The sequence below is a fragment of the Apium graveolens genome, chromosome 11 (genome assembly GCF_009905375.1).
Source record: "Apium graveolens cultivar Ventura chromosome 11, ASM990537v1, whole genome shotgun sequence".
Classification (NCBI taxonomy): Eukaryota; Viridiplantae; Streptophyta; class Magnoliopsida; order Apiales; family Apiaceae; genus Apium; species Apium graveolens.
This window is the reverse complement of record NC_133657.1, coordinates 188,218,476-188,231,625: the sequence shown is the minus strand read 5'-3', so window position 1 is coordinate 188,231,625 and position 13,150 is coordinate 188,218,476. Positions and strand designations below refer to the sequence as shown.

Genomic DNA, 13,150 nt, shown 5'->3' with positions numbered 1-13,150 from the left:
TAATCGCTCAGCAGTACCAAAATATGAATAACAGGATAAATCAGTAATGCAACAATAATAGGAACAGAACTGTAATCATGATATCAACATTATACAACAAAATTTAGAGAAAAACTGGATATCATTAACTAGCATGCTTCATTAAAACAACGTAGCAGTGTGCTGTAAAAATATCAGAGTCCAATTTTAGCATACTAGTCACTCTTATAAAATCACTGTATCAACTACCCGTACTCTTACGGGAATCACAAAATCCAAATCAGATACGTATGGATATGTGAAGACAGCTGATCAGGCTATCAATACTAGATGGCTCCAACTGCCATCTTATTCATGGCTCCATCTGCCATTTCAATTACCTGTTCCGGAACTCAGAGACTAGCTAGGTCTCTGACCTGCTGGACTAATCGGTTATACAATGCGCGCAACCGAATTAGCCTCTTACGCCAACTCAATAGGCCAACTCTAGCCCCAACGTATCCCATATCTGATCGTTTTAATCCAGTTTTCAAAATCATCACTTTTACGTATCTCTTTTCAAAATCCATTCTATCACAGCACCCTATTCAAATCCTCTTTTCATTTAAATCACGTTTAGAGATAGGTGTTTTCAGAAGTTACTTTTCCCCAAAACACAATTTTAAACAACATTTTCAAATACAGGGGATACATAACTTAAAATGTTTCTGTTCCATTACGATAGTAAAACATTTAGTTATTCATATATACTGAACCATAAAAGAATGGTTAGGGGTACTTGCCTTGCAACGCTTTACAAAACCCTAAGTAGCTTTCACGCTGACTTTAGTCCTGAGAAAACTCGCTCGGAATCTACAAATACAGAATACCCTAATCAGTTACACCGACATGCTTGATATCCTCAAATTCTAACAACTCAATCCGATAACCCGACTCGTATCAATATTATACACATAAACCCGTAATCACATAGTCACGTAGTCGGAAATATTGTTAGGGTAACACGTATAAATACATATATATTTTTAGGAAATTTTGGCAGCACTTTATTTATTTATAAAACTACCCGTCGATTACAATCGACGTCATCAATCACACAATTCACAATATTACTTCATCCTTTTATACAACTTACATCCCAACACCAATCACAATTAATTATTTAAGTCCAAAAATATTTTACGAAAAATCATTTTATTTATTTATAAAATTTAGGACTCAGAACATCGTCATCACCGTCCACCGTCCGCTCGTAACAAGTCATCGCGGCACGGCAGCAAAATTCTCGGGGTACCCAGCAATTCGGATTCCAACCGAAAATTTCACCGATTAAAAATAATTTCCCCCAACCAAATATCCATATCACAAATATTATTCAAGATAATTTCCTGCAGAATAATAATAAAATAATTAAAATTTCATCACCAACACACGCGTATAACACGCGCTGCACACACAGAACCAAACCAAACCAAAGCTTGAAGACACAGGGGCGGCAACACCACCGGAAAAACACAGATACAACCACGACCACACACACACGTTCACACGAACACACACACACGTTCACATATACATACACAGCAGCACAAACCACAACACCACCAGAAACTCCGGCGGCCAACTCACCGAGAAGCACGGCGGCGGCGGCGAAACAGGAAGAAACAGGGAGAGAAAAGAAACGAAGAGAAGGAAGAGAAGGAAGTAACAGAGAAGAGAGATTTCGAGGAGGAGAGAGAGAGACTGCTTCGATTTCCAGAGAGAAGAACAGAGCTCGATTAGGAAATAACAGAAGGGAAAAATTGAGGCTTGGACACGTATCACCAATTAAAGGATACGTGTTAATTCATTTATATATGAAATTGACACGTGTCCAAATATTATCCGGGGACCGAAAATTGCACTTATCGAACCATCGCGATATTAAAATGACACCAGAAAATCATGAAAATCATCTTAATATTTTATAAATATCCAGAAGAGAATAAAAAATGTAATTTTCAAAATTTTAAAATAATCTTTAAAACACACTTTATGCCCGCTTTTTAACAATTAACGAAACAACGCGCGGTTAAAACAGCTCCCGAAAATTTCCAAAATAATTTTAAAATTCTCAGAATAATATGAATTTAATAAAATATAAGTTTCCTAATTTTTAAAGATTCCCATAATTAAATATGGATTTAGCATTTAGCACACTCAGAAAATTATTTAAAAATGAATAATTAACAAAATATGGATTTCTCAATTTTATAAAGTCCTAAAAATAATTATTGAAATTATAAAATTAGAAAACCAATTTTAAAGATAACTCAAAGATTTATGGAATTAAAATTACAATAAAATTACTTTTACAAGCGAAATAAAATCATATAACTCACCAATAAATCACATAATTCAAATCCCACATATCAACAAATCATAAATAATTAAATAACAATCAACAACCGCTGCCAAAATCAATACACAACTTTTATTTATTTACTTAAACTTTTATTACACCTCCAAGTACAAAATAATAAATAAGAATACACGAGTCGTTATAATTGTGAAATGTGTAAACTATGAATTAGATTCAGAGCTATCATTTAATGTTCATCTTGATCTTAATTTTAATTTTGTGTTAATTTAGTCATTATAAATTTTTATTTGTGCCACTTTACTTACTGGTTATACTCGAAAACTGATATGGGTTCTAAACAGACCCATAACAGGAATTGTTATAATTATTGGGCTAAAATAATTGGATCTGAAAGTAAAGTTGAACTCTTGTACCGGTATTATTGACCAGAGATTATGTACCGCTATATTGACCAAGACCTCACTAGCTGGCACGTGGGGATATATCAATAAGAGGAGTCGTACCATTATATTACTAGGTGCACAGGGATGCCTCCACATAAACAGTAGGGTTGTCATACCCTCATATTAACAGGAGGGGAGTTTTCACCTCATAGTGTAAAGAGACTTGAAGAGACAAGTGGGAGTCTTTACTCATAAGTCACCTGCACAAGGGATATAACTACAATAATATATGACTACGTGACCCTATTGGGGCACATCATGGAAATTTTGCAGGACTATATTACGCTTGGAAGGGCCTCATCGAGGTCAGCACTACTTACATATTTATGGGTCCATATCACATGACCAGAATCTAAGGGGTCGCATGTGACGTCTCTAGGTGTTCTCTTGCCTCACCAACGAGATATCTTCGCCTAATGCCATGACAACCTATTATAGCCTAATTGGGCTTGGGCCATGGAATAATATGGGCTTTCTACGAACTATCCAATGGTCAACGAACCTGGGCTTTGATGGATCGGGTCAAACCCTAGCCCGTCTAGGTAACTTGTCCTCCAAGAACTATGTGTGGCTTAAACCCTATAAAAGGTTACGTAGCCCTCTTATTTACGGATAATCAATAGTCTGAAATAAGGGAGAAAAACATTTTCTCTCTGACATTCTTTGAATCAACGAACAAGATTAACTACAACATTCATCAAAATCCATTCCGTGTTCTTTGCGTTCCTAAAAAAATAATCATATTTTGCTACGTGATTTCAGCAAACCTCCAAAATATTATTATACCAAATTCTCCCCATCACACTTACTACCTCTGTCCCTCTCATTTCTTTACAGTTTTTTCACATTCTTGACACGCATTTTAATGCAACTATAAAGTATATTTCCGTAATTTATTTTTAAATTTTTTCTTATTTGTATAAAAGTTTGAACATTATATATTTATTTAAAAGAAAAAATATTTTTAAAAAAAATTATACAACTACATTTAATAAGAGCTTTAAAGTGCGTGCCGAACACTCGTCCCCCACTGTAAAGAATTGAGGGGGACGGAGGGAGTACTTATTTACCATTTTGTTAATTGTTTATGTTAAAGTATGATGGAACACGTCAAATTTTACATCGGATAAATTTATAATTATGCTATTTAAATATTTAAGTAGTTACTCTCTCCTAAGTACATACTTGGAGCATTTATTTTAATAACGAGAACTTTTGCATATATTCGGGAAAACTATTATGGGCAAAATATCAGTAAGCCTTGATTTTTGTGAGTTGGAGCATTTGGGTCGACAATATAGTAATGCTCAAAACCAGTTAAGTACAACATAGTGATGCTCTATATTCAAAACTTAGTAGAGAAGAAAAAATGCAAGGCGAGTAGAGGACAATAGGACATCATGCATTGGATTTACATAAAGTTGAAGCAGCACCAACTCGAAAGTGTTCTCAACACTTTAGCTATCGACTTCTCTAGTCTTCTGTTCACATTCCATTAGCATAAAGTAGATAGATTAGAAATGATAAAGTAAATTTCGATAACTTGCAGGAGTACTAAGGATCCTCTGGTATTGTGTTGTGCTGTCTGAACTCTGAAATGTTAAAGTTTCTGAAAATGGTGAAAAATGAAAGAGCTGATGAACATCAGTTTACAATCTTATCGTCTGAGAAACTCACTGGAACACTTGTTCCAGATGAGTTGATTCTTGAGATTCTCAGTCGAACTCCTGTCAAAGATCTTATAAGGCTCAGGTGTGTGTCTAAGTCTTGGCTAGCTCTTACTGTTGATCCTCAATTTATACACATGCATCTTACTCGCAATGCCCCGATCAACAAAGGCATTTTGTTTCGTGGTTATGCACCTAATTATACTTCTGAAATCATGTCTTTCTTGCGCATTAATGAGTCCCCATGCACACTCTTTAAGCTTAAAGTTGAACCTAATCAGCCCCGTAAATTTGATCATACCAGAAGGTTTGAGTTCTCTAGGTATTTTTATGAGATGGCTTTCTGTGGTTCCGTTAATGGCATTGTCTGTTTATCTCATTATGGGAGGGACTCAAATTCCGGAAATCTTGTTGAGTGGGAGCAGTTTGCTGTTTTATGGAACCCGGCTATCAGGCGCTGCAAACCAATCTTGCTCCCTACCAGAGGATGTTTTGATGATGATTTGTGGATACCATCTGTAGGCCTGGGTTTCAATGCTGATGCTAATGATTTTAAAATCTTTAGGATTGTCCCGGTGAGACTAGGAAGATCTTTGTCAAGGGTTGAGATATATTCTGCTAACCTGGATTCTTGGAACCGAGTTCAGAGATCTGCTCCCTTTCTCCCTCGTTCACCAAATTGTAACTTTATTGTTAAAGGTGTGCCATATTGGATTGACGCAGATACTGAGAATCTGTTAGCAATTGATCCTTGTACAGAAAAGCATAGGATGGTTCCATATCCAATGCACGTAAAGAATCAAAGCACATCAGTGCATCCTATGACATTCATGGATTCAGTTGCTCTCCTTATCTATTCCCCTGGGATGGACCCGAATAACCTGGTTGATGTGTATATACTTGATGAGAGTTGTGATTATTGGATAAAAAAACGTAGCACTCAGCCAATTGTTGGTGGAGGATTGTGGCGGCCTAAGTGCCTTACTGATGGCGGGCTTGTGGTGGAGGCATGGGAAGGTCTTGCCTTATATTCTCCGAGTACTTATGACACAACTCCCAGTCGTTTCTCTGCAATGTTTGATGCTCAATGTTACAGTCATGTAGAGAGCCTTGTTTGTCTTAATGGAATGGAGCCACTTACAAAGAAGGAAAACAAGAAAAAGAAGAACAAGGTACGTGTATTCAGTGACCTTTAATGTTTGAACCATCGTTACATGACTACTATTGTATGTGAATGTTGGAAGCATATATGAGCTATAAATAAGACATTAAGAATGCAGTGTATAATATGTTTATCAAGCATTGAAGGCTCTTCTTTAGGGACACATGTAACTACTTGTCATCACAGTTCAAACACTTTTGTTCTCCTCTGCTCTTTTGATATATCTGTAAAAGCTTCATAAACGATCACTATAACTGAAGTTTTTACTTTCTTTCTCAAAGCTTCTTGGCATCACATTTTGTCCATCTCCCTGCTTTTACTTACAGAGATGAGTTTCTGTCAGCAGGTTCCAAAATGCTGTGGCATTTTCTGTAAAGTCCGATAGCGGATAGACCAGGCAGGAGCGAAGTCATTGAATTTGGATAATTCTCGGATAAAATCGGAGTACAGGACTAGTAGGTCTTTATGTAATACCTGGTGTGTATTTAGACATGCAGTGTTTGCATCAATCTCGAAGGTGATGCTAAAAGTTTGACAATAATTATCTAACAAGAATGAATGTTGCAGATAATTTAGCCTCACATTACATGACAGCCACACATTGCTTTCATTTTTCAGAAGTTTTCTGATGAGGTGATGGGGGCATCAATATGTAGCTGTCCTTTTTATGTAATTAGCCATTTTTCTGAATTGCAGAAATATATTTGACCACCATAGTGCAACTGCAAATTCCAAACTCCGACGACCAAAATGCTACAATTTTGCTTTCTTATTTCCCTACTACATCAGAACACTGGTTAAAACTAAAAACATTTAAACTGCTACAGAAGTTTGCTTGTCATGCCAAATTACAACATCTTTATAGCGCAAGTTGCCACCAAAAATATCTAAAGCACTACCCACAGTGACATCTACATTTCCCATTCCTGCAATTTTTATCCTCTCCAGGTCATCCATTACAGTCACACCGCCAGCATATGTAACCGGTATCTGGCATGCAAAAGAAAGAACTAAAAATTAGCATGTGTTGGTAGTAATGCTTGATACAGACTTTGTCATTGCAGATTAGTATCAACATGCTCATAGCTCGCATTATTAGTATGCTTGATACAAACTTCATCATTGCAGATAAGTATCAAGACGCTCACAGCTCGCTACTTTCCTTGATAATTTACCCTTCATAAATTGCCAAACCAGGTTGTTACATGCATAATATCCATATTACTAAACAAGAAAAAAAAAGATGTTTAGAGTTTGAAATTGTGGGACACAAGAAGTTTCAGAATGCTTTCGCATAAAAGAGCTATCATGTGATCGGACAGGACAAATGAAGCTATATACATGACATGACAAATAAAGCTATATATTAGAAGCTATCTATCTAAGAGCTATCGCAGTGGTATCAATCCAACAAAGGCGCAGGGTTCAGCCGTGGATGACATTTAAATAAAAATCGGTAGACTTAAAAAATCACAAAGCAGCAAAATCATGTTACTCTAGAATCTGTTGCAGGTCTAAGCAACTTTAGTGCTTGCGATTTAAAGAGAAAAAACAAATAAAAATAAATGTGTAGAAGCAAAAGTTTATATTACACACCGGTGAGTGTTTGCCAAGTAGTGCTACAAGCTCTTCGTCAATTCCCAGCCTACAACAAAGTAGGAATGAATATCAGATAGACACAATGGTAGACTTAGCATCAAATATTGAGCCCTCTATAGAATTCAGATGCACATCTAAATAATAGGACAACTATTTCTTTTATAATTCCACACTTCTCTTGCTATTAAAATAAAATTATAAAGCATTAGCAGGACCTAACTAAAAGCCACTCAGTTTGCCTGTCAGATTGGCACTGCTCAGGCTAACCCTTGGTGTTTATCCTAGCTTCAACTAGCTAGATTGTAACCAATGTTTTCCTGGGCTGGTAAAAAAATTACAGATAACAGCTATAGCACATTACAGAAAGCTAGTAAAGCCCAAGTATTAGGAAGTCTTAATTTTTACTTTTATTGTGACGGTACAAGTTCAGAAGACTATCGTATTTTTATTGAGCATCAATCCCAAACCCTTCTAAATGTATCAAACAGGAATCTGTTAAATGTAGCTTTTAAATATGTCCAACCAAAACATAAGCGTTTCACATAATGAGAAGACTGTATGACAAAAAGAGTGGAACATGGTGACCATTCATAATGCAATATTTAAGTTACTTGAAATGAGACTTTTACAAACTTTATTGACTATAGTATTAAATAACAAATTAAGTTGGAGGCATGTAAAAGGGTCAAAACAAACAAATCCTTAAAAAGGGAGTTTTAGACAAACCGCAAAACACTGGAACGTATGCGCATTAATTTCCACTGGTGGATAATAAAGAGAGTACGGTAGCAACAGTTTACATGATTGCATCAATTAGAAGAGAAGACAGCTAACAAAACTGAAGAGGAGAACACAAAGATATATAGAAATATACTTTTTTCCTTCAACATCGACTCCGTGAACCAGAAACTCATCGGCATAAGTGGAAAGAAAATCTAACACTTCCTCGCTCACATAGACATCGCTAAACTTCTGCCACCTATCAGTGACAACGGCGTATTTACCATCCTGCCATCGAAGATTCAAGTCAACAACATAATGTTAATTTATAAATTAAAGAAGTATATTGTCATCATAGTTTGGTTCTGCAAGGGGAAAAATATGCATGTCACATATTCAAATCAAATTTTGAAAGAATGAATGCTGCTTACACGTGCTCTTACTCAATTCATGTGCAGCAGACTATTAAGCTGTGCAAGTAACACATTTTCCCGTAAGATTTGGAATTTCATATGTGTGTGTATGTGTGTTAGATATTAAATAGAAAACCAGTGCACCAAGAAGTTTGGTAAATCTGACATCTAAATTGGACATGTGGAAGAACTTTAAACTTGACAGTACTACTTGAACACTTGCCAACATCCCACCAATAAACCATAAGATATTATTACCGTTAATTCTGCAAAAAAGTATGATTGCTACCAGTCATACTTTAAACAAAAAAGGAAGAACTTGGGAAAGAGAACTGATGCAAGGGTAACTTATCAAGATATAAAACCATTGAGAATGCCATCTCATTGAATATGTCAAAACTTTTGACTCAAAAGTAATGTCAGGCATACTCATAATTTTTGGTTTTTTGTGTGACCAATTGTGTTGCTAACTATAATATAACAAACTTTACATAACAATTTTATTGCATATATCATTCTAAAAAAGGAACCTAATATTACAGTCACCTAAATAAATTATAAACAAAACAAGAAGCACAGTATGATTATCCCTCCAACTTTAAGAATACACTTAAATGTGATGATTACTTTTCAGCAGAGTTTAAATTCCTTTTCTCTACAAATAATTGTAAAATTACCTTCTTCCTGCAACTAAGGTCCAATACAAGCCTCTCTTTTCCAACAAGTTGAACAAGTTCTTCAAGCCTCCCAAGTTCCATTTGTCCATTATTAAATACATACTGCAAAAGAAAATAACAAAAAATATTGATCATACATCACCAGAATTTAGTAAATTTTGGTATAGTTTTACTTGAAATGCCTCAAGTCAGGGTCATTTATTCTTATCACCTAATTAAGAAAAATGTAAAGAAATTAATCTACTGAAATCATTAATTTCAAGATTTTATTTAATATTTATGAGAAATAATACTGATTCGTTTTCCTCCAAGTCACCAGAGCTTATCACCTTAATTTAAGATGATAAAGGTTTCTCTTGCAACCGACATTGAGCATTTTTTTAGTATATAATAGTCGAAACATACTGATGTAATTATAACATGGCTTGCTCCTCCGTCAATGTAGTTCATAGCATTGCCGGAATTGATACCACCTCCAACTTGCAAACCACCTAGATGTCATAGTCCTCGCATCAAGTTCAGAGGAAAATTCTTTAAGTTCAAAACATGCTATCAACCCAAAGATCCAATGTTTACGATGTACAGTAATTGTACTAGGTTATTTCAAAAAACAAATTTTAAGAGATATAATATGAGACGAAGGGAAGTCCTGGAGAATAACCTTGTTTTATTCCAGCTCTTCTAGTCATTTTGTGGGTGAATTAATATGTAAGTGAAACTCTAACAAGATACTTGGATGAACAATTCTGAAATCAATTCTGTATAGTTATTACTTGTTACATAAAAAAACAGCACATTAGACATTAGGATTAAGGTGGTATAACTTAAATATCTAATACTGCACATATAAGTACCATGTGGAAGCTAATATGGTCCATGCACAATACATTGATGGAAAAGAATGGACAAGGCAAGTTCTCTAAATAATGAACAATCTGAAAGGTATACTTGAACATATCAAGCAAGTCATCCATTTCTCCGTACTGATTTAATCTGATGGTGTATTTGATAATTGGAGTTTAATTGTACAGTGGATCAAGTATCTTCTTAATCAGAGGTTAGAAGAACTATGCCAAAAATTAGGATACATTCTGGAAAAGTACAGTACCTTCCCTCATTTGCTGGATTACTCAGCTTAATAAGATTTTATATTATTTCAGAACTAAAAATACGAATAAACTTGAGAATGTAACCAACTTGATTTGCAGATATAGAACTGACCTAAAGAGTTCAATACTTCCCATAAAACATGAGAATCAAAATCTTATTCTTTTTATTAGCGCATCTTTCATTTTTAAGTTACAATTGAGTAATTATGTACAGAATACACATTCATATTTATCAATATATTATGTTTCTAAAGTCATAACAATGAAAGAAACTAATACTCATCTTGATAAAAAAATATTTACTAAGCTTAGTAATTTATTACTTGTACTGGTAACTTAGTAAAGATGGGTATCTTTTACTCTTTAAGAAATGGTCAAGTATACTACATGGAGGCATATCACCCCAAAATGACATCAAAGGTTAAGAGGGCGCAAAAGAAGTAACTACAGAAGCATATATTGGATAAGATATGAAAATATGCCATAATATAGGATCTACTCTACCTGGATAAGCATGCAAAGCTTCCATGGCTGCTGAGTTGCTCAATGGATCAGCTCCAAGCATAATAACATGACCACCTCTGAGCCCGTCTTCTTTGTATAGAGAAGCAAATTCTGCTGCTGACTTATCCGATTCAAAATTAGTTATGAGACTCATGTCTCCATCCTTTGAATCAGAAAGAGTGGACCCAACTATTTGCTTCACCTTTCCCTGAATTTTATACATAATTATACATCTGAGACAAATAATAAGAGGCATATAACGTAAAACACAATCCCTGCATTTAAATTAACTACATTAAAAAAAACGCATCACGGAACTGTTGAAAAACTTATGCATTCCTGATCTGCCACAGAATTATAAAATTTTCTTAACTAAACCACAAAATATCAGCTAATTCTAATATATACTTGTTCAAAATTTATATTTATAGTAGATGACAAACTATTAATTGAATTTGTACGGTTTTTGTTAAATAGATCTCGCAATTATAACTGTAACAAGGAAAAACACCTAACAAATTGAAAATAATTTACACTTCGCGAATTGCATTACTTATGCTACAAAAATATCAAGGAACTTTCCGAAAGAAAGATTGTCAAACCTTATGTATGTCTATACAAGGACGAAAATGAACTCCACATGTTACTGATAGCTTTCGATGCCCTGTTAACACTTCAAATATTATTCATCTATTAAAAATCAAACTTACACTCTTTTTGTTAAAATTGCACTTTTAAAATTGTGCAACCACATACAACAGAGTGAATGATCACGGCCATAATGAATAAACTAAAATCTGAGTAAGCATACCAGAAGCGGATGAAGACATTGCAATCGATTTCTGCAATCTCTTACAACTAAAAATCGAATATCCCATATTAGAATGAAGTGAACTCAGATCCATCCTAGTTAAGTTTAGCTGGAGACCCCGCATTTTCTTTGATACCAAAACAAAGCCTGCATTCAAAAACCCTATAAATTTCCGCACTTCAAATTATTTCTCGACAATTGAACAAGTGAACCAAAGAAAAGCAAAAAATTACAAAAATGACACTTATACAACAAACTTTCAACACTTATACACACACATGTCAACAATTATAAGCAGTTGATTTATTATAAAGAGCCATTTTATCAAACAGCTTCTGGGCAAATAATGGTAGGATCTTTACAACATAAATACATTTAAATACACAAAGAAACATATTCAGACTACATACAATACAAGATCATATGATCAAACAGCTTATGGGCTACTAAAATAAAACTACTATTAACACAATTAAATTTATATAATTATATAATTGAAATATAAAAAGTGAATATCTTACTTTGAAATAAAGAAAACTAAATCAATCCCACTTCAATTCTTCAATTCTTGCTTGTGCCCCCAATATGCAAAACCCCCAAATTTGCGGGTCGAAATGTGTGGGCCGGATCCGAAATATTGACTGAGGAAGATTAGGGTTAGGTAACAAGTTGGGAATTTCGAATTGGGTTATAATTGGATTGGACTAGCATGATCTGATTTGGACTAGGTTTAATTCAGGCCCAGCCCAGCGCACATATAGAATTTTTTTTCCGCGGATTTTTATTGTGTAAATGGCAGGATGACCTTTAATTTTACTTATAGCAAATTGTGTACCTCAAGTTAGCAAAACTGTACAAATGTCAAATGGTGTACAACCGTCCAAGTACACGTTAGGTCCGTTAACTTCTTTTATAACCGGGGTTAAGAGTCTCTATTGCTTTTTTAGTAATTTGACAAAGTAAGAGCATCTCTAAGGATATGCCCCTATTAACAATAAAATTTAAGTGACAGCTATAATTTTAAAAATATAGATAATATGTAAAAAAAATACAACTCAAACGGAAACACCTGTTAGGTATATTTTAAGATGTTGATAAACAAGTATACTACATTTGTTAATTGAAACACCATCATCTGTATTCACTCCACGTTATTTATCTCTCAAAAAACTCTATCTCCGACTTTATTTCCCTTAATACTCCCGCTTTAACCAAGGACATTTAAATGTATATACTTATTCATCACACATATATATTATTTTTATGTAATGTGAAGTGTGAAATTATTTTATGAAAAACTGTAAAAAATTTCATTGTTAACCAAATTTCATTAAATACTTATATAATAATTTTAATATATATTTTATAAGTTTAAAATTATTATTAAACTAATATAATAATTAAAATAGTTAAATATTTTATAATATATAAACATAAAATTTTTAACTAATTCTTCTGATGTTTATATTTTAAGAAAAATATCCTTAAATATATTTTAATTAATTTAATATTTTAGTTTCACTTGTATTCACTAAAAAAATTTGTTATTAATAATTTCTTCACAACTATATATGTTAAAAATAAATTATTTAATATAATTGTTGAAATTTGAAAATAATTATAAAATTCTTTTCAAATATAGCTAATTATTTTAGCTAATACCACTAAAGTACAATTGCTTAAAGGTTCAACAAATTTTACATA

General features: G+C 33.8%; 2 protein-coding genes across 4 annotated transcripts; one reads left to right on the top strand and one right to left on the bottom strand.

The window, feature by feature from the left end:
* Positions 1 to 4,148: 4,148 nt before the first annotated feature.
* On the top strand, positions 4,149 to 6,290 carry LOC141698047 (F-box/kelch-repeat protein At3g23880-like). 2 transcript variants are annotated; one of them, XM_074502654.1, is made up of 3 exons: positions 4,149 to 4,536; positions 4,756 to 5,623; positions 5,960 to 6,290. In XM_074502654.1, the coding sequence occupies exons 1-3, from the start codon at positions 4,382 to 4,384 to the stop codon at positions 5,996 to 5,998; spliced, it is 1,062 nt and encodes a 353-aa protein (XP_074358755.1). In that variant the 5' UTR covers positions 4,149 to 4,381; the 3' UTR covers positions 5,999 to 6,290. The 2 variants fall into 2 exon arrangements, with proteins under 2 accessions (XP_074358755.1, XP_074358754.1); XM_074502653.1 differs by having other exon boundaries at positions 4,151 to 5,623; positions 5,960 to 6,289.
* Positions 6,291 to 6,293: 3 nt separating this feature from the next.
* LOC141698048 (1-(5-phosphoribosyl)-5-[(5-phosphoribosylamino)methylideneamino] imidazole-4-carboxamide isomerase, chloroplastic) lies at positions 6,294 to 12,206 on the bottom strand. 2 transcript variants are annotated; one of them, XM_074502655.1, is made up of 9 exons: positions 11,968 to 12,206; positions 11,447 to 11,593; positions 11,238 to 11,308; positions 10,636 to 10,843; positions 9,428 to 9,513; positions 9,023 to 9,124; positions 8,087 to 8,220; positions 7,210 to 7,258; positions 6,294 to 6,603 (listed from the first exon to the last, which is right to left on the bottom strand). In XM_074502655.1, exons 2-9 carry the CDS (start codon positions 11,568 to 11,570, stop codon positions 6,427 to 6,429), a joined length of 951 nt encoding a protein of 316 aa, XP_074358756.1. In that variant the 5' UTR covers positions 11,571 to 11,593; positions 11,968 to 12,206; the 3' UTR covers positions 6,294 to 6,426. The 2 variants fall into 2 exon arrangements, with proteins under 2 accessions (XP_074358756.1, XP_074358757.1); XM_074502656.1 differs by having other exon boundaries at positions 11,238 to 11,299; positions 11,968 to 12,204.
* Positions 12,207 to 13,150: the final 944 nt, after the last annotated feature.